The following is a 19,180-nucleotide window of genomic DNA, read 5'->3' on the forward strand; positions in this document are numbered from 1 at the left end:
CGGGGCGTTGTCCTTCGTGACCACGACGTGGCAGCTCCGGGATGCGGCTCCCTTTGGGGCAGGGACTAGGGGTGGTGGGCAGGGAGAGGTGGCTTTCCAAGGGGGGCATGGCCTGGACACCGCCCGGAGAGGCCCCTGGGAGAACTGACCCTTGGGCAGCAGGTGCGGGGCAGGGAGCCGGGGCCGTGGCACTCCCTTCCTTGCCAGGGCTGGGGGAGGCCCGTGCAGAGCATTGCCATGAGCCATATGTGCCCCGCTTTGCTGTTCCTCTCCCTGCACCTGGTCTGGTTCCCTCTGCCCCCATGGCATGGTACCCGAGTGGCTGCAGGTGGATACGTCAGGCCTGGAGCCTCCACCCGCCAACACCAGCACAGCCGAGGCCGACCTGGGCGCAGCCTCCTGCCCTGCAAATGCCAGGCACTTGTTGTGAGCTGGCGTCTGGCACTGACTTAGGGCTGGGAGGATGCTGAGACCCAGTCAAGTGCCCTGAGCACCACGCTTGAGTTTGGAGCAGAAGTCAGCTGCTCCCCCGAGGGAAAGCACAGCGCTGTGGTGGTGCAGGAGGCGGTGGCTCTGGGAAGGGCAGGTAGCTGGCTCACATTCAGATGGAGCCTAGCTCCATCCCGCACCCCACCCCTAGGTCCTGCTGGTGAGGGGTGCAGCCCCAGGCTCCCCGGTCATGCCAGAGGCTGCCTTGTGGGGTTGCGGGGAGCTGAGCACCTCCTAATCTCCCCACATCTCTGGTGCCTTGGGGATGAGCTGAATCACAGCTCAGCCATCCTGCCTGGGTGGTTGGGCAAGGCCCGGGGAATGGGTCAGATCCTGCTCTGCTGGCTGCGGGTCTGGCTGGCGTTTCGGTGTATGGGTCATGTCCCTGCCAGCTCATGCCTGGGGAGACGGGGCATGGCAGCACGCCCCAGGGTGCTGCCATGCTCATGCCTTTCTGCCCCATCCTTGCCTCTCTGCACCAGGCCCTGGCAAGGATGAGGGAGAAAGATGGGTCTGCTCAGTGCCCCCTGAATGGGAGGGAGACCAGATGGGCAGCACGGGCCCTGAAGGAGTGGGACTAGGGCCCCAAAAACCACACTAGTGGCAGCATTTGTAGGGGGCAGGGTCCAGACACAACCCTGCCCCCTTGCTCTCACTGCCACTCCCTGACCTGGGGTGGGGTGGGGGAGCGAGTGTGCCCACCCACCGGGCTCTGCGGCCCTGCTGGCAAGGTGCTGGCATTTCTGTGCGGGGCCTGTTGAATCACGTCGCGGGTATGAGGGGCTGTGAAGAGCCCGTGGCACGGCTGGATGGGGGTGGGGGCTGGAGGGCTGGGAGGGGGCACTCCCCAGTGCCAGGCCCATGCCAGACAGGCTGGCCACCAGGACTGGGAGGGACTGGGAGCAGGCGGGCTGCCTAGTAACAGTTTGCAGACGACAAGGGTTCGTACCACACGACACGGCACCTCCCACCTGTGCAGTCACATCTTCTCGGCCTTGGGGGACTCAGCGAGGGCAGAGGGCGAAGGCCTGTCCCCGGCACCGTAGGCAGACTGACCCCTGCGAGCTCTACAAACACCCCCAGATGTGAGGTTCTCAACTACACAATTCATGGCACATTCACATACATGCACACACACACGCAAGAGCCTGCGCACACACATGTACAAGCACACACGCATACAAACCCCTGCACACGCACACAAGCACACATGCACATATAAATACGCATGCAAACCCACGCGCACACGCACATGCACAGGCGCACATGTACACACAAACAAGCACACACAAATGCACATGCACACACACAATGCACAAGCACATGCATACACAAACATGCACACGCATAAACACACAAGCACGCACACCCAGTGGACACAACTGGCATCTTGCTGCCCAGCTCTGGAACGGGCATGGCCCGTGTGGACTGGTCAGGCACAACTTGCTGGGCAGTTGCCTCGGCCAGTTCTTTGAGCGCTCTCAGCTGCTATGGTGTGGACTGAGGTCCGTGTCATGCATTAGGCCTACTTAGTTTGCTGGAGAGGCCTTGAGTGAGAGCCTAGGGGTAGCCTGAAGAGCTCAGGGTCCAACCGGCAGAGGGTGGGGGGAAGCAAAGCCCCTTCCTCTGCTGCTTCAGCTGGAGCTGAGACCTGGAGAAGCTCAGTGACATCCAGAGAGTCCTGTCACAGCAGGTCCCGAGCCCAGACGGGCCCTGCTGGCAGCGCATGCCAACCTCTCACCAAGGCAGTGATGCCCCGCAGATCCTGGCACCTCCCAGGAGAACTTCCTCCCCTCCAGGACAGAGTGCAATGAGGCGGGTGCAGAGGGCTGGGTGTGGTGACAGGAATTACTGGCCTTCCTCGTCTTCCAGGCGGGACATAATTACTGGGACCAGCCGGGTTGTTGCTACAAGGGCCGCAGGTGCCACACCGCTCCTCCCCACAGCCTCGCCCCTGGGGTGGGGCAGGCACCCACATATACTGGGACAAGCCGAGGGCACGGCAGTTTCCAGAGCCTTGGGAACTTCAGTGTCTCTGGGACCATGAGGACCTGGATCCTTCTCGCTGTAGTGGCCGTCACCTGCTGCTGGGTCTCTGGCGGTGAGTAGAAGTGCTTGGCTCCGGGTGGAGAGCACAGCTGAAGGGGGAGGGAGGCAGTGAGGGCTGGAGGGGACTTCATGGGAATATGAGTCCTGCCAGGGACTGGATCAGACCCTAGGTCCGGTGTGCCCGGTCTCCTGGGTCACCCGGCAGCAGAGAGCGGAGGCTGGAAGGGAGAGTGAGTGGATCTGAGCTGGGTTCCCCCCCCATTCCTCTCTCCCTTGCAGCTTTCAGCATTTAAGGACTAGGTAGTTCTGCTTCAGAGGCTGCATCCCTCTCTCCCATATGTGGGGCATGTCTCGGGGGCCAACGGTGCTGTGTGGGTTGTCACCTCCCTGCTGACCACCCTTGACATGGGGTGTCTGGCCGATTTGGCCTTTTTCCTCCCATCTTCAGAACATAGACTCAGAAAATGAGGGTTGAAGGGACCTCAGGGGGTCACATCTAGTCCAACCCTCTGCTCAAAGCAGGACCAGCCCCAGCCATGATCCCAGCAGCTCTGATCTGCCCCCTTTGCTGCTTCACATCCAACGGGCACTGTTGCAAACCCATTTTCCTCTGGCTTGTTTGCAAAGGGAGCGAGGGCTAGTAGACAGCAGCATGCAGCTGCCGTGCCTCGCTGAGTGCTGCTGTTCACCCCGTGACTGCGTGCTTGCTCATCAGATGACATGCTATGACAAAGCAACATTAAGTGGCTGCATCTATTGCTCACGAAAGACGTAACAACCTGGCTCAACACAGACCGTGCGGGCACAGCTCGGTCCTAAATAATCCTCCTCGTAACGTGTACAAGCGCCCCTCATTACTAGCTACACACACTGCCTCTCCGACGGGGCTCTAACCACGTCTTGGAGCCCATGCATATTTTACACACTTTTGCCCAGAACCAGCCAGAAATTGCTTTCACAGATAATATGCGCTGGCATTTCAAGGAGCTGTCTTGGATGGGGGCATGGGTGTTGTGAGTGGGCAAATATGGTGGTTGAAGTGGGATTGTCTTAAGGCCGCACACGTCAGTTCGTGAAATCCACATGCTGGCTGTATCTGCCGTGGGTGTTAGCTTGCTGGTGTGGTCTGGGTATTCGCCAGGTAGGGATGGTTTGCTCTGTGCGATATTGCTTCTATCCCCTGGCTGAATGAATGACCAAAGCTTTCTGTCCCTTCTGTCCCTGCAAAAATGACCCCTGGCAGAGGTCCAGCCCCGGGCCCCTGTCTTACTGTCCTGTTTGTCCAAATTCCTAGGGCCTAAGGCCCTTGCAGCTCCTGTGAATGACCTATGTGCAGCCACGTCACCGTCTATCTGCTCTGGGTGCCAGTCTGTGGTCCCAGCAGCAAGGGGCTGTGTGTTGATCTGGCAGATCTGGACTCTCAGTCCAAATCATTTGCCATGCGTTGCTTTTCCTGCTGAATGGTGGGGGTTTGGCTCCCCACAATGGTGGTACACAGAGAGGATCCACCCAGCCCCCCATGCAAAATGCCTCTAGCAAACAGTGGATTGTCACCCTGATATGGTGGAACGGGGCAAGAGACCTTGCGAAGGGACATGCTGAGGTTTTGCTGCTTCATCCAGCCTGGCCAGTCTCCCAGTGCTGACGCTGGGGTCAAGAAGAGGGTCTTCACCGCTGCACAATTTTGGTTCTAGACAAAACCTGGATTTCCGAGCATGCCGGGAACTTGGCAAAAGCTGCAGTTTCAACCCCCCACCCCCCCACCAACAAAAGTGGGGTCAATGACAAACGTGCATGTCTTCTCCCAGCCATGGGAAGGCGGCTCTGGGAAGGGGCGTTAGCCAAGCTGTCATGGAGCCAGGGCTCAGTTACTCAGCATCATGCCCTGGGCAATTCCTGGTATCTGCTGCTTGCAAAGCCTGTGGTGAGGAAAGGATTTGCGTATGGCTATGCTCTGGGAGGGACACCGTTCCCTTCCTGATACCATCAGCTGTTGACTTTTCTGTACCACACAGGGATTGGCCCCTTGGTGCCGTGCAGGGTAGGGCACACATTATTCCTGTTTGCAAGGCACCGGAGCTACCAACATTTGGATGAAGAGGTTTGGGGGTCTGGGACCTTGCAAAACCTCCTGGGTCTCCCTGAATTAAGAGAGCAAAACCACAGAGAAGCCATACAGGAGGGGAGAGCAGCAGGTTCAGCCAATGCTGCCCAGCCAGGGGTCTAACCTTGGTGTAGCCCTGGCATCAACACAGGGCATTGGGTCAGAGCCAGGAACATTGCTCTGGGGTCCTATGGGTGCACCGTTCTTCTCTGCCAGTGCTGGCTAGGAGATGAGCCCCAATCATCAGATCTTGATGGGCTGTAATATGTCCTGGCCAGGGCTGTGCCCCACCAGGTCACCTCTCTGGGGAGCACCAAATGAGCCAGGATCCGGATGGATTGAGCCTCCTGGGAGCCACTAAGACAACCAATTCCAGCCCGGAGGCTGATTCCTTGCTGACACGCACCCAGGAGGAGCTGCTTCTATGTGGCTTGGCCACATGTGGCTGGCCAGACATAAGAGCTGTTCTGTTTAAGTCTTTGGGTTTAATATTTGAGCATCTTTTGCTAGCCCTGAGGCAGCCGTGAGCAGCTGGGCATGAAGTCAGAGGCAGGTGGCGGTGGTCACACACTCACGGCTCTTTCTTTCCTTCTATGCAGCCGCAGAGGCCGAAGAGGACGCAGAGCATGAGAGCACCGGTGAGTCCTGCTCGGAGCCGTCGGGTGTGGGGTCACCACAGCTTTGTGTCTATGGCAGCTGTGCTGGTTCTGCCCTGCAACCTGCCCCAGCCGGGGGCTCCTGACCTCCCTCTGATGGGCAGGGGGATTGGCATGCCCAGGGCCAGCCTGGAGGACTTGGTGAACCCAGGGAATAGGCCCTCAAAGGCCCCCTTGAGGGGCCTGGGACCATCCCGACAGCTCCCCTGGCACAGAGGCCAGCAACACTTCTGGGTGCAGCCTGGCAGGTGCCAGAGAGACACCCAACCCCAGTGACAGACTGGGGTGTTCCCCTGCACTGCCCAGGCTGGATTGCAGCCACTTTGGGGGCTATGCCCTGGGCAGAGCTGGGTCCAGAGGGGTCCAGCCTGCTGCTCAGGGCATCTGTAACCCAATGGCCCACCCTGGGCATCTGCGCTGCTGGCAGCAAGCCATCCCCAGGTTGTGAGGACCCTGCCCAGGCCCTGCCATCTCCCAGGGGAGCATGGTACTGTTGGGTGTAACAAAACACCCCTATCCAGGCTGCTACACACTGGGCGCATCTACATGTGTGCATTTACTGTGGAGTAACTGAAATTACTGCACAGTACGGGTGTGCGTCTGCATGTGCACACCCATACCGCACAGTAAATATAGCAACTTAGGCTGACTTGAGTGTAGATGTGATGCTTGCATCATGCAGGTATCAAATCTGTGCCCACTTAGTTACTGCACCGTAACACATGCGTAGACTCATAGAATGTCCCAAGTCAGGCCACTCACAGCATTACTGTGTTTTAGTGCCTGCATGTGTAGACGCCGGCCTAGTCCCACTTGCTGCACAGTAACTTACTGCACAGTAAATTTAAGCCAGTGTAAATGCACATGTAGACACACCCACTGGCTCACAGAGGACCTCCCTACCCCTGCCTTGGGTGCCAGGGGTGATGCATAAGGGGTGCATATGGGTGCAAGTGTACCCCCTGAGTTTGGCAGTCCACCCCCTGCACTGCCCACCACCCCGCCATCACCACTGCTAGCAGCATCTGCAGGCAGTCAGCAATCCTCGCTGGCTGCCATTGACACTGCCAGTGGCGCCTGCAGGTGGTCACCGACCCCTGGGCGGCGCTTGCCACAGCCCAGCCCCCCCCCTCCCCCCCCACTGCCGACAGTGCTGGCAGTGCTGTAGGAGCTCCCACCATCGCCAGTGCAGCTCCAGCTGCCGGGGGCACGCGCCATTCATGTTGGGTACCCATGGAACAGGGCAGGGAAGATCCCAGTGAATCAGGGGTTGAACCTGGCAGGAGATTCGGGGGTGCACAGGGCTGCTGCTGTGGCTGACTGAACTCCAGCTCTGCTTTGCCTGCCCCCCAGGCCTGTACACGGCTCCAGACTCTTGCAAGAGACGCTGCCATGAGCGGTTCAACAAGAGGGACCCCTGTCACTGCAACACCAAGTGTGAGAAGTACCAGAACTGCTGTGAGGATTATTACACCTACTGCAGCCAGGGTGAGTGAGAGCCCGGAGCCCAGGCACCCCAGCCCTGCCCACTGCCCCCCATCATCCTGCATGGGATGGTTCCCGAGTCTGGTTTTGCTGCCCCCCGGCAGGACACAGAGCATGGGCTGGCTGTGTGCTGAGCATGTTCTCCTGTGTGAACGTGTGCATAAAAGTATAAAGAAAGGTGGGAAGGGACCTCCAGAGCTCACATCTAGTCCTGCCCCTGCCTGAGGCAACGTCAGCCCTGTCCAAACTGTCCCAGACATATCCATCATCTAACCTCTTCATACAGCTAGGGCTGCCAGGCTCTGGAATGGACTCCCACGGGAGGTGATGCTCTCTCCTACCTTGGGGGTCTTCAAGAGGAGGCTGGGTAGATATGATCCCGGCACTCATCCCTGCCTGGGGCAGGGGGTCGGACCTGAGGATCAGTTTAGGTCCCTTCCAACCCTAAGCACCATGAAACTATGAAACTGTGAAACTCCCATCAACCCTGATGCAACACCAGACATCACACCCGAATCTGTCACGGGGGAAGCAACTGCCAGTGTCCTGTTGCTGTAAAAGGTTATTAATATACAGATCCCATAGAGAAGCCATGGCCCTTACTACAGGGAAAGGCAACCCCCCCCCATCCATACCAATCTGATGGGGGGGGGGGATTCCTTCCTGACCCCAAATACAGCATGGTTCTGACCCTCCAGCCAGGACCCTCTGCCTTTAAGGACACATGTATGCATGCGTGCTTATATGCACATGCGTGGGATGCTGCCTTCCAAGGAGCTGCCCACTGTGAGAGCCCTGCACCGGGCCCTGTACTCAATATATTGTGTCTGAGGGGGTGTCTGGTCTCCTTTCTCTCCTCATTAGATGGAAAACAGGAGGACAATGAGGCTGTACATGCTCACAGCTCTGGTGAGTAGCGAACATCCGGAGCTAATTGAGGTGTGTGACAGGGCACGGTGCCCCTGCCCCTGCCTCCCAGTCTCTAACCCTTCCAACGGGTCCTGACGGGGAAGGTCCATGGGCTAAAGTGCACACCCACACCCCCCCCCTTGCACACACCCACCTCCCCCCGCCCCTTGGAGCTGGTTCCCTGCAGTTTCCCCTCATTTAGCTCCTGTCTAGGCGCTTGTACATGTTACGTGCTGCTTGCTGGGCCATGATGTGTGTGCATGAGGCCTCTCTCAGATGGGCCCTGACTGCCCAAAAGCAGATCCCCTCCAACCCTGATCTCACGGGCAGAACCTCTGTGCCGTGAGCATGACAGAAAGCAGCTGGGATGGGCTCAGGTCCACCCCAGCCATCTCCTAGGGGATGGTAGGGCTATCCCTGCTGGCATGGGCCCCTAGGGTACGGAGTCCCTCTGTGCCTAGGCCAGGCAGACGGTGCTCTGGAGGCAGGGGACCTGGCAGGCCCTGGGGAAGGACAGGACCCTGGGGGGTCTCCTCTGCAGCTGCACCCCCTGGCATGAATCAGGCCCCCCGCCCCCACCTGCAGCCCTGGCCCCAGCTCTTGACCACTGGTCTGCTTGCACTGCAGAGGGCTTCTCCCATGCCCGAGATGCCATCACCGACGAGGATCTCCTGAGCATCTCAGAGAAGCTGTACAAGGCTGACCACAACCGGGCCCAGGAGGCGGATGTCACCATCAACCTGCAGCACTTCGCCTCCGCCGGCCAGACCGACGACCAAGTGGACCGTTCTTCTGAGCCGTGAGTCCCCAGACCAGCCATGAGTCCCACGCAAAGGGCCATGCTACAGTGTGTAACAACAGTGTGTAACTCCATGGAGGCATCTTCTCTATGCCCTCAGTGAACGAGTTGTCGTCTACGATGGGGTGGAGCAGGGTCTCCCTGGTGCAGGGCTGGGACCTGAGGCCACTGGGGTAGATGCAAGCGTTGCAAGCTTAAGCGGTGATTCATTCATTGAGCCTCTCCACAACTCCATCGCTTCCCCTCCAGACTCTACACCCACGTCAACGAGCGCCTCTTCTCCAAGCCCACCTATGCCAGCTTCATCAAGCTGCTGGACAACTACCACCGCCAGACGGGCACAGGCGAGAAGATGACTGCGCAGCAGCAAGCGGAGCAGGACACGTTTCTCCGGGAGGCCATGAACACAGCCCTCATGAAGGAACTCTATGGCTTCCTCCACCAGAAAGGTGAGCGTGGCATGGGCTGGGCATGTCCCCATGGCGCTGGCCGGCCTGCCATCCATGTACCTGGCCTGGCAGCATGGCACGTGCCAGTAGTGGCTACTGCAGGTACCCTGCATCAGCCCTCTGTGGCCCCATCTGATGCCCATGGACATGGGCAGAAGGTCCTCCCGCCTCCCTAAAGGCAGCATAGAGCCGGAAGTAGGGGGACGAGGTCTAACGAGGGGCCTCTCTGCAGTGTGGGTCAGTGCAATACCGGGATGGCTTTCTTTGTGCCCAGTAGGCCAAGACCATGGTCTGGAGACCCTGGGACATGTGCCCCGGGCGCCTCCCCCATCTCTGCTCTCACCCTGGGCTCTCTCGGCAGGTCGCTATGGCTCCGAGGAGGAGTTTGTTGCTGATCTGAAGGAAATGTGGTTTGGCTTGTACTCCAGGGGCAAGGGTGAAGGCGACTCCAGCGGTTTCGAGCACATCTTCTCAGGTACAGCCCCGAGCATGGCGGCCCTGGGGCACAGATTTGAAGAGGACAGAGAGACTCGCGGGAGCCTGCGAGCTGCTTCACGGGCTGGCCTGGGCGGGCAGGAAGCACCGGGGCTAGGGCAGAGGTGGCCAAGAGCCAGGGGGTGCAGAGCCATCTGGGGCTGTTTGGAGCGCAGGGCTTCGACCCCACCGTGCCCCATGCTCTCAGGCTGGCAGCTCACGCTGCGCCCTGCCCGCACCCCAGCGAGGCTCTGTGTCTGGGGTTACTCAGGCTCCGTCTTGCTTGTACTCCAGGCGAAGTGAAGAAAGGGAAAGTCTCCGGCTTCCACAACTGGATTCGCTTCTACCTACTGGAGAAGCAGGGCCAGGTCAACTACTACAGTCACAACTATGATGGGCCGGTACGTACGGCTGCGGGCTGGGGTGAAGCCACCATGCTGCTGATCCCTGGGGCCCACATGGTGCGAAGAGGCACAGCTGGAGCCCCTTGGCAGGAGGGCGTTGAGCCCCAGGGTGGGGGGCTGTGAGCTGAGTGGGAGACCTCTATGGCTCTGACGTCTCTGCCCTGTCCCCGCAGTGGACCTCGTACCCTGACGTGCTGGGTCTGCAGTTCAGCTGGGATGGGTTTTACAAGGAGGTGGGCTCTGCCTTCATCGGCTGCAGCCCCGAGTTCGAGTTTGGCCTCTACACACTGTGCTTCATTGCCCGGCCAGGCAAGGTGTAAGTACCTCCCCGCTGGCCCCCAGGCTTGCAGCCACCGGCACTTGCTCCTGTCCCAGGGCCGAAGGGCATGGCAGCACCTCTGCTCTCCCATGGGGCAAGGCCGGAGCTGCCAGAGAGGGCTGCATCCTAAACCCAGGTGCCAAGCACCCCCCAGTGCTCTGGCACCAGCCCCTTTCATTGCTCTCCTCTTCCAGGTGCCACCTGAGTCTCGGAGGCCAAAAGCTGGGCATCCAGACCTACACCTGGACCAAGTCCACCTATGGCAATGGCCGGAAGTACATCGCCACGGCCTATGTGACATCCCCGTGAAGGTCTCCCTTTCCCTCCCCCATTCATCCAGCTATCCCAGGAGGCTTTAGATGCTGCAGCAGACTCAGAGAGAGCGGCGCTGGGACGACCTTGCTCCTGCTGGCTGGGGGAGAGGGGGGAAAGGCTGTTCCTATCACCAGCGCTGTACTCAGGAGGGCAGGATCCTGATCTGGGGGGGGCAACCTTCTGCTGCGCAGGGTACAGGTCACCCCGTCAATCCCTTGCCACAGAGAGGAGGACAGAGGCTGGCCCGAGTCCTCGCATGGGCAGCAAGGTGCCACAGGTCTGTGCAAGGCATTAAAATGAGAGGACACCCTCTGCAGGACTCGGCTCATGTCTCGGGGATGTGGTGATGGGCACACACTCATGGGGATGGTCAGATCCCCACTTCTGAATTCATGGCTGGTCCATAGAGCACTGCCTGGCACCGCTGTGTCGTCCCAGGGCCATCTGTACCCTGGGGCCTGCTCCCTCCTGGCAGGGGGGTCAGGGATGCTGGGACTATTTGATGCTCCATGTCTTCGCGGCTTAAAACCGCAGTCTCTAAGGGCTGCCACCAGTTTTGGCGGCCAGCGTCTTAAAACATCAACAGAAACAGAGGTCCAGACGGGAACTGTTTGATGCTTGGCATCTTCACGGTCAGGGATGCTGGGGGCTGGCTGCATTTCTGGTTGTGGCAGGGCCCTGACGGGTCCTCCCCCACATGCAGCCAGCTCAGTGGGCACACGAGGGCACTCTCTGCCCACGAACCGGGCAGCAGGGCTAGTGCCCACGGCCCAGGGGATTGCAGGCCCTCCAGCTTCAGCCCCTGGCCCAGATGCCCCGACTTGATGTCAGAGACAGGGGTGGTGGAGGGCACTAGGAGCGATGGGGGCTTCCCCCAGCTCCAGGCTCTGGGTGCTACAAACCTCTGCCTGCCTAAGGGCCCTTCCAGGGCATGAACCGATGGAGCTGCCCATCCCCTGGGTCTGTGCCAGGGGAGACAGGCGCCACGCTGGGCTCCAGCCTTCATCCCTGCCCAGCTGTGTGCCCTGGCGATGTGCTCTCCGGAGCCTCCCCCATGAGCCCCGCGACTCTGCAGGGGAGGTAGGGAGCTGCTGCCCCACACCCAGGTCTCTAGGGCTGCTCGGGGGAGCAGCAGAGCCACAGCCCTGAGGCTCTGGGAGCTGCTTGAGGAAGGGAACAGAACCTGCCCTGTGGCCTGGACCATGTCACAGCCCCCTCTGACCCTCTGCATCGCGGGCTGGGCAAGGCAGAGCTCCAGTGCTGAGCTGCAGGAGCCCCAGGGAAGGACACCCCCCATGGGGTGCCCACAGCTGCCCATTACCGCAGCATCTGGGTGCCTCTGTGGGCCATCGAGAGCTGCAGGCACAGCCGAGCGGGCACTGCCTGCATTCTCCCAGAGCCCCTTGCTAAGACAGGCAGTGTCCATGACCAGGCTTTGGGGCCGCACACGGGGGGATGCATCCGCAGAGCGGGAATGGGAAAGAGGGAAACTGAGGCACGGAGGCTAAGTGCCAACATCACCCTTGGCGATGGAGCCTGGACACCCCCAGCTGCTCCACTGGCTGCTTGCACTGGCTGCCCCTGTAACCCCCCACCCCAAACCCAGCAGAGGCAGAGGCCTGGCCCTGCCCGTGTGCAGCGATGCCCACGCCGGGCAGCACCAGGGTCCCGCACTGTGCCACCAGTGCTCACACCGGGCACCGCTGCCCCCCAGCCAGCCCCAGTGCAGAGCCCCTCTCGCTGGGGGTGGCCGAAGCTGGATGCACCCGAGCCGCAGCCCCCGCTCGGCCGCCACCGCAGCGCAGCGGTGCGGCTCCCCGGTGGGGCCGCAGCTTGCCCGGGCGGCACCGTGACAGATGGCGGCGACAACAGTTCCCGGGCGGGGGGAACGGGGGCGGGGGCCGCACCATCTGCCGGGGTCAGGGGGGCCCCAGCCGCCAGCGGGGGAGGGGAGATGCCGGAGCTTGATTTATAGGAAGGCAAGTCCCAGGCGCCCCGGGAAGGCACCCAAAGCCTGGGGGGTGGGGCTGGGGAAGCCTCAACCCCTCCCTGGCCTGCAGGCCTTTGCTCTACCTCCCCTGCCCATGGAAGTCAGGGTGGTGATGGGGAAACTGAGGCACGCAGTGGAGCTGTGACCTGCCCCAGGCTCCCCTGCTGCCCCCAGCCCCCAGGCCCCGTTCACATGCAAGGGCCCACGCGAAGAAGCATGGGATGCACCCGGTGCTCTCTGCCTTGGCACCGCTGGCACAAGGCCGGCCCGCGGCCCACGGGCGCTGGGCACAGCCCTCCCCTCCCCTGCCTCTGGTTCAGCGTTGCAAAGCGGGGGTGTCAATACAACCCAGCCCAAAGAAAGGGCAGGGGAGGGGCAGGTGTCAGCAAGCTGACTCCGGGCCATCTGTTGCCAGCCAAGGGACTGCCAGGGCCTCAGCTCCGCGTCTGACAGGGGGAGCGGGCGCTCTCGGGGGGGCTCCCGAAGCCGCGTCCCCCACCTGAGCGCCGCCAGTCGGGGAATCTGCGGGGAGACGCGGGCCCTCTCCCGGAGCCGCTCGTGGGGGGGTTGCTCGCAGCTGAGGCTCTGGCGACGGTTGGGAGTGCAGAGCAGCCGGGCTGGCACGGCCCTTGGGAGCTCACATCCAGTCCAGCTCTGGGCCGCAGGCCCGTGCTGTCAGGGCACGGGGCTGCCCGGAGAAACCTCCAAGGATGGAGATGCCCCCCGTCCTGGCGCCGGACCCCCTCGAAACCTCCGTTCCCTGCTGCCGTTTCAGAGAGCGGGAGAATCCCTGCCCTTGACTTGCAAGCGACGGTCTTGTGACTCCAGCCTGGGATGCGTCGGGGGTTTTATTTCTTTTCTGCAACGGGAGCAAACACGGATGAGTCCAGGCCTCGGCCTTCACAGCTGCCCCGCTGCTGCTTGCTCAGACACGAGCTCCTCCAAGCCCTGCCTGGGTGGGCAGCGGTGCCTGCTCTGGACTCAGTGGATGCTCCATTGGGACCGTCCGAGCCCCCGAGCCATTTAAAGCCGATCTCGTTAACCCATCCCAGCGTCCTGATGGAGGGTCAGGAAGCATCTGGACTGGAGCAACTTTAATTGAGGAGCCTGTCAGTCATGAATCGCAGCCTTGGCCATATGGCTGTGCTCATGGGACCAGATCCCATGACACGGGGGACCGGACATGCCCTGAATCCCCAGGGGGCTGGAGGGAGAAGCCCGGTGCAAAGCGCAGGGGGCACGTGCCCAGCTCTGGACCCCATTTTCAGGCCTGGATGGTCCCACTGCCTTCCAGCAAGCCACAAAGCTGGGATTAGTCCTGTTCAAACGCTGATTAAACAGCCCCGGCCCCGACGCGCCGAGATTAAGCGGAGCTGTCATCGCGCCCATGCAGCGCGGCCCCATCGGTACCTGCTGCCTGGCCAGGGATCAGGCTGCAGCGCCCAGACTAGTGTTGCAATGGCCCTGTGTGCCGACCCAGCCGTGCCCGGTAGGTGGGTGGCACCCCTGCAGCACCCACTCCGCTGAACTTCATGTCCTTCCTGGAGGGGCCTGCTGTGGGCATGAATGTCACCCTAATTTTTCCAACTATTTTAGTTGGTCTAATAAAACGTATCGGATTTACCCAAAAACCCTTGTCTGCTTATGTCCTTAGACCAACACGGCTACAACCAATACATCTGAAACCCTGTCCCCACGCCCCTAGCCGGCCAGGAGAGCCCACCCCTCCATGAAGCATGGCAGGCCAGGGCCAGCTGCTTCCCTGGGCTCTGGCACTGCCCCTTGGCAGGCAGGTGTTGGACGCTCAGCCTCCTGTATGCACCGGGACCCAGGCCTGGATGGGACCCCTGGTCGGCTGCACGAGCTGCGCAGAGAGGTAGGGGGCAAGGGAGGGGGTGCACGGCCTGCTCTGGGCTGAGCAGATGCTGCCCCTAATCCCCGGAGCCGCACTGCCCAGCTTTGCAAACAGATTGAGGGGCTGAGCCGGAGCCAGGCGGGGGCTTAGGGCCAGCCAGCCAGGGGGGATTTGCACAGCCACCAGCTCTGCTGGCCACTCCAGAGCATGAGCTGGCATTCAGGGTGCCCGGGACCCATTTGGCCTCTGTGCCCTGCCAGGACTTCTTGCTCGGCCTGCGGTTACCCGCCTTTCAGGCCAGGGCCTGTCTGTCCAGCCAGGCTCTGCTGCACCGGGTTTAGGGCCTGTCTGTCTGGGCAGTGTCTGTCCTGCCCAGGCCACCAGCCCTGCAGAGTATGCCCTGCCTGGCTGGTCACAGGAGCACAGGGGTGGATGAGGCCTTCTCAGGTTGGTTTTCAGCTCCAAAGAGCCGGCCACACCCTGCGTCGTGCCGCGCTATCACAGTCTCAGCGGCTTTCCAGTCTGTCCCAGTGCCCCCAGCCATGCACGGTGCCGGCACGAGGAGTCTCTCCATCCGCAGCCTCTGGCTGGAAGTCTGTCCAGAAAAGCCTCCGCAAGGCATGGGCTCTGTCTGCTGTGGCTCCTGCCTGCTGCCCGGGCTCTCCAGCCTCTCCACAGATCGCTTTAATAAGCTCTGCCACTGAGACCCGCAGATTACAAGCCGCCTGGATGTTGAGAGTCCCGGCACAGGTATTAGCGCCACTCTTGGGTAGCACCTGCGGATCCAGCCAGCGGCCGTTGTTTCGGGACGCCTGTTTGGGTGCATCTCTTAAGCAAAATCAGGGGGCGTCTTTTTGGGGTCAGCTGTCCCTCGTGCCCCCCGCCCCCTGCAATGGGGCTCCGTTCCCTGGGCCCTCTAGGAACCCACGGGCTGGGCAGGCCACACGTCTAACCCCAAGGCAGGGCATGCATCAGGGCAGTGGGCTGCATTGATGCCAGGGCCGAGTCATTTTAATGCCTGGGCACATATGCTCCATCACCCCTCATGGCGCTCTCTCCAGCAGCCTCCATAGCTGCCGCCTGCTCCAGGGGCAGCAGGAAAGCCCATTGCCCAAAGCTGCTGTTCCCTGTGGGGGGGGACAGAGACGACTAAGCCCCAAATCACGGGTCTGATAGTGCGGCTTAGTGGGTAAATCCGCGTGGCTTCCCGGGCTGGGCACATTACCGGCATGATCAGATTACAACAAGACCAGAATTACAGCGTTTAATCCGGGCTTTGAGGGGGTTTAGCAATTATACAGCTGGGGCAATGAACCAGGAGCTGCGGGCAGGGCCAGCCAGGCCCCATAGAGACCTAGAGGGAACCCAGGAGTCCTGAACCTCAGTCCCCACTTAAACCAGTGCCCCCCTAAAGGGAACGTGTCCACTGGCACACCAAGGGGCACCGAGCCTTCGAGACCAGCCCATCACATAGGGGATCATGGGCCAGGCTCCAGTGTTAATTACTCACTGATGGTAAATGAATGCAGTCGCTTGACTAAAAGCATTGCCTAGAGGGTACCCTCCCTCCACACACATCCTCAGACACACACGTGCACGCTGCGGCTGTTCCCCCTGACACACACACGTGTGTGCTCACTGGCTCCGGATGTGCACACGTGTGCTCTCGTGCATGCAGGCATCCCATGGGAAGCTGCACAGCTGCAGGCGGGCTCCAGGCAGGAGCAACTGGGTGCCAGGATGGGCCGGGGCCCGTCCTGGAGGCTGGGAACTGGGCGCCATGTCAAAAGCTGTTTCTCCTCAGCTGGCACGGGCCTGGGGTCCAGCTGCGCCACGCTCCGCCGGCTTCCCGGGGCCACGGCTGCCTTTGCAGCACTGGCTCATGGCCAGGACTTGAGCAAGGACCGCTCCTGATGCCCCATGCCTGCCCCTGCCCAGCAACACAGCCCCAGGCTGGAGTCGGGCAGCCGGAGCAGGGAGTATAGAAGCAAGGCATCATGCCAGGCATTGAGGGGGGCACAGTCACCCAACTCATGGCAACACAATCCAGTGAAGGGACTCTGCTGACTGGGGACCTCCCCAGCCAAGCCCCACAGCCCCCTCCCCTTCCTCCATGCCTCAGTTTCCCCAGATGAGGATGCAGGGGGCATTCAGCACCCACTGGCTGGGCAAAGCCAGCATTGGGGGGGCATCTAAAGCAGCTTTTACCCTCTGTTTGAGAGGCACTAGCTGCTCCCAGCCCCCCCAGAGAAAGCAGGGCTGGCAGGGAGATGGCTCGACACTGCCCCACACCCTTGGTGAGGTAGGGTGAGCCCTGTCCATGCCAGCTGGGGGAAGGGGGCATGATTTTGGCTCTGCCTCTCATGAGTTTCCTCCCTGACCCAGCTCAGCTCTGTGCCCCTGCAGCCCTCTCCCCTCTCTCAGCAGCCAGGCAGCAGCTGCCGGCTCCTCTGGAGGGCTCCGGCCCCCCACCTGCCGCCCTCAGTGTGTGGGGAGCGGAGCAGCTTGCAGGGATTAGGCACCGTCCGTGGCTCCCCTTGGGCTCGGCGCTGGGACAGCAGGAGGCGAGCAGCGAGCCGCTGAGCTGCACAGGACACATGTGCCAACGAAGCTGTGTCCTGTTGCCATGCTGGGATAGCCCCGTGAAGCCCCGGGAGCTGGGAACCCCAGCCCTGGCACCCCTGGGTCAGACCAGGGGTGCAGAGGGTAGAGCAGCTGATCGGGGTCTAAACAGGGTATGGCCCTGGGAGCCAGGACTCCTGGGTCCCTCTCCTAGATCTGTCACACCTGGATTTGGGCAGCTGCATGGGGGTGTCCCGTATCAGTGTGAGATGAGGGCCCCCCCCAGCCAGTCCCTGGAGCATGGGCCTCAGAGCTGTGCTGGGTCCTGGGCTGGGTTTGGGAGCCTGGGAATCAGGACCCTTATCCCCAGCTCCTGTGTGACCCTCCCCTCCCTCCTGCCTCAGTTTCCCTAGCTGAGAAATGAGGGTAATGAGACCAGGACCCCTGGGTCCTGGATGAGCGCTGAGCTTGGGTGTTGTTAAGACAGGCTGCATAGGGCCTGTCATGTGCATTCAGCAGCTTGGGGCTTTTCAGGCTGGCACGACATCCTCATCATGCCAGCCAGTGTGCGGGGGCCTTGTGAATGGCCCAGGAGGAGTCACAGCCCTGGCATCCACTTCAGTCAAAGGATATCACCCTTCCTTGCAGACCCTTTCTGGGACAGGGACCCAGGAGTCGAGTCTCAAGGCCCCAGCCACTGGCCCCGGAGCTGCACAGCGTGGTTGGGGGCAGTATGGGCAGGTGACCCCTGCCATCCCAGCCTTGGAGGTGCCACCCTCAATCCTGCTGATGGGAGCCACGTTTCTTCCTCCTACCCCAGCCCATCACGGCCAGAGCAGAGCCTCTGGGGTGCAGCCAGGAGGGGGATCCAGGGACCGGAGAGTGCCAGCAAAAGGAGGAGCTGAGGACAACCCGTGGCCCCCGTGACACCATCAGAACCAAGACCACAACTTTATTGGGGCCCGACAGGCGGCGTTGCTTCTTTACACAAGGACAGAAGACTTGCTCCCTGCACCAGTCCCGGCTGCACAACCAGGGACCTCTGGAGCAGGACGAGCTCCCCAACGCTACAAAATTCCCCTAAAAAAATAGTGAGGCTTCCCCACCCGGGCCTCCCTGGAGCCGGCTCCAGAAAGAGCTGCCTGCATCTTCCTGAAAGGACTTGTCATGGTTATTGCTCGTATACAACTAGTTGGGGACAGGTGAGATGGGCACGGGCAGTGAACCAAGAGTGGCCCTGTCCTCAGCTTTGCCCGCAGGAAACAGCTAGGGAGAGAATAAATTAAATAAATAATGTCTAATAAATAATCCAGAACAACACACACATCGCCCACAAAGTGAAAACCTGACTCAACACCGATGGGGGGAACACATCCCACATTTCGGGGGAAACGCAAAGGAAATAAAGGAGAGGCAGTGAAATAAATAAGTGAGATGGCATCCGAAGGCCCCCGTGCTCATGTTTGCAAATGCCGGGCCTGGTCAATAGGCTGTGAAACAGCTGGCAGCGGGCGGTTGGAGGGTTTATGCTGTCTCGAAAGTGCTGGGACTTTGTGCTTGCATGAGTTCAGGAGTCCTGAGGGTCAGTATTGGGGGTTTCTCTGCACGGCTGAGCTGAGTGCTTCTGCACGGGGTGCCTCCAGGGCCGTGCGGAGGGGATCGTGTCCAGCTGAATCAAGGGCAGAGGCTGGCGGCAATTGGCAGGAGACTCCACAAAGCTTTGCCCCCACCGGCTGGGTGGGTTCCTGCCTGATTCAGATGGCCATGGCTGTTGGCTTCCCTAGCCTCAGGAGGGAAAGCTGCCAGGGAGGATGGCAACTGGTCTGGAGAAGCCAACAGCATGGATGGCCCTTCTTGCACTACCACCCCCTTCCCCATCCACGGAGCCATGGCTGGACCTTGCAATGGGAGTAGCCTGCATATGGCTTGGACTGATGGAGGAATCATGCCTGGGGGCAGGAGGGGGGAGTGCTAGACCCTGGACACAAGAGCCATTGGCAGAAGACCCCAAGCTGGGTGTCCTGCCAGAGCCAGGGGGTCTGGAGACATCTGCTTTGGATGCTCCATCAGGACCAGAAGTGACCACATACCATTGCCCACCCACGAGAGAGGAGGAGGAAAGGACGGCGGAGCTGTGGGGGCTGCTCTGGGCCAAGGAGCACAACAACAGACCGGTGGAGAAAAGCTGGAAGGTCCCTCATAGCGGCAGCAGCACCATAGGGAACAGGCCAGCTCTTTGGACCTTCCCCGCTGGGTTCCTGATGAAGCTGCATCTACGCTGCATGGCTGGGTTCCTCGTGACGCTGAAGGCCTGGACCCTG

At 60.9% G+C, this 19,180-nt stretch overlaps 1 protein-coding gene across 1 annotated transcript; it reads left to right on the top strand.

Annotated features, from left to right (window-relative positions):
- Window positions 1-1,360: 1,360 nt before the first annotated feature.
- On the top strand, window positions 1,361-10,718 carry ENDOU (endonuclease, poly(U) specific). Its single transcript, XM_090052005.1, has 10 exons — window positions 1,361-2,590; window positions 5,242-5,280; window positions 6,652-6,786; window positions 7,648-7,692; window positions 8,320-8,491; window positions 8,741-8,940; window positions 9,302-9,415; window positions 9,709-9,815; window positions 9,992-10,134; window positions 10,332-10,718. Exons 1-10 carry the CDS (start codon window positions 2,533-2,535, stop codon window positions 10,444-10,446), a joined length of 1,128 nt encoding a protein of 375 aa, XP_089908131.1. The 5' UTR covers window positions 1,361-2,532; the 3' UTR covers window positions 10,447-10,718.
- Window positions 10,719-19,180: the final 8,462 nt, after the last annotated feature.

The sequence above is a fragment of the Crocodylus siamensis genome, chromosome 6 (genome assembly GCF_052110815.1).
Source record: "Crocodylus siamensis isolate JL-2025a chromosome 6, ASM5211081v1, whole genome shotgun sequence".
In the NCBI taxonomy this organism is placed as follows: Eukaryota; Metazoa; Chordata; order Crocodylia; family Crocodylidae; genus Crocodylus; species Crocodylus siamensis.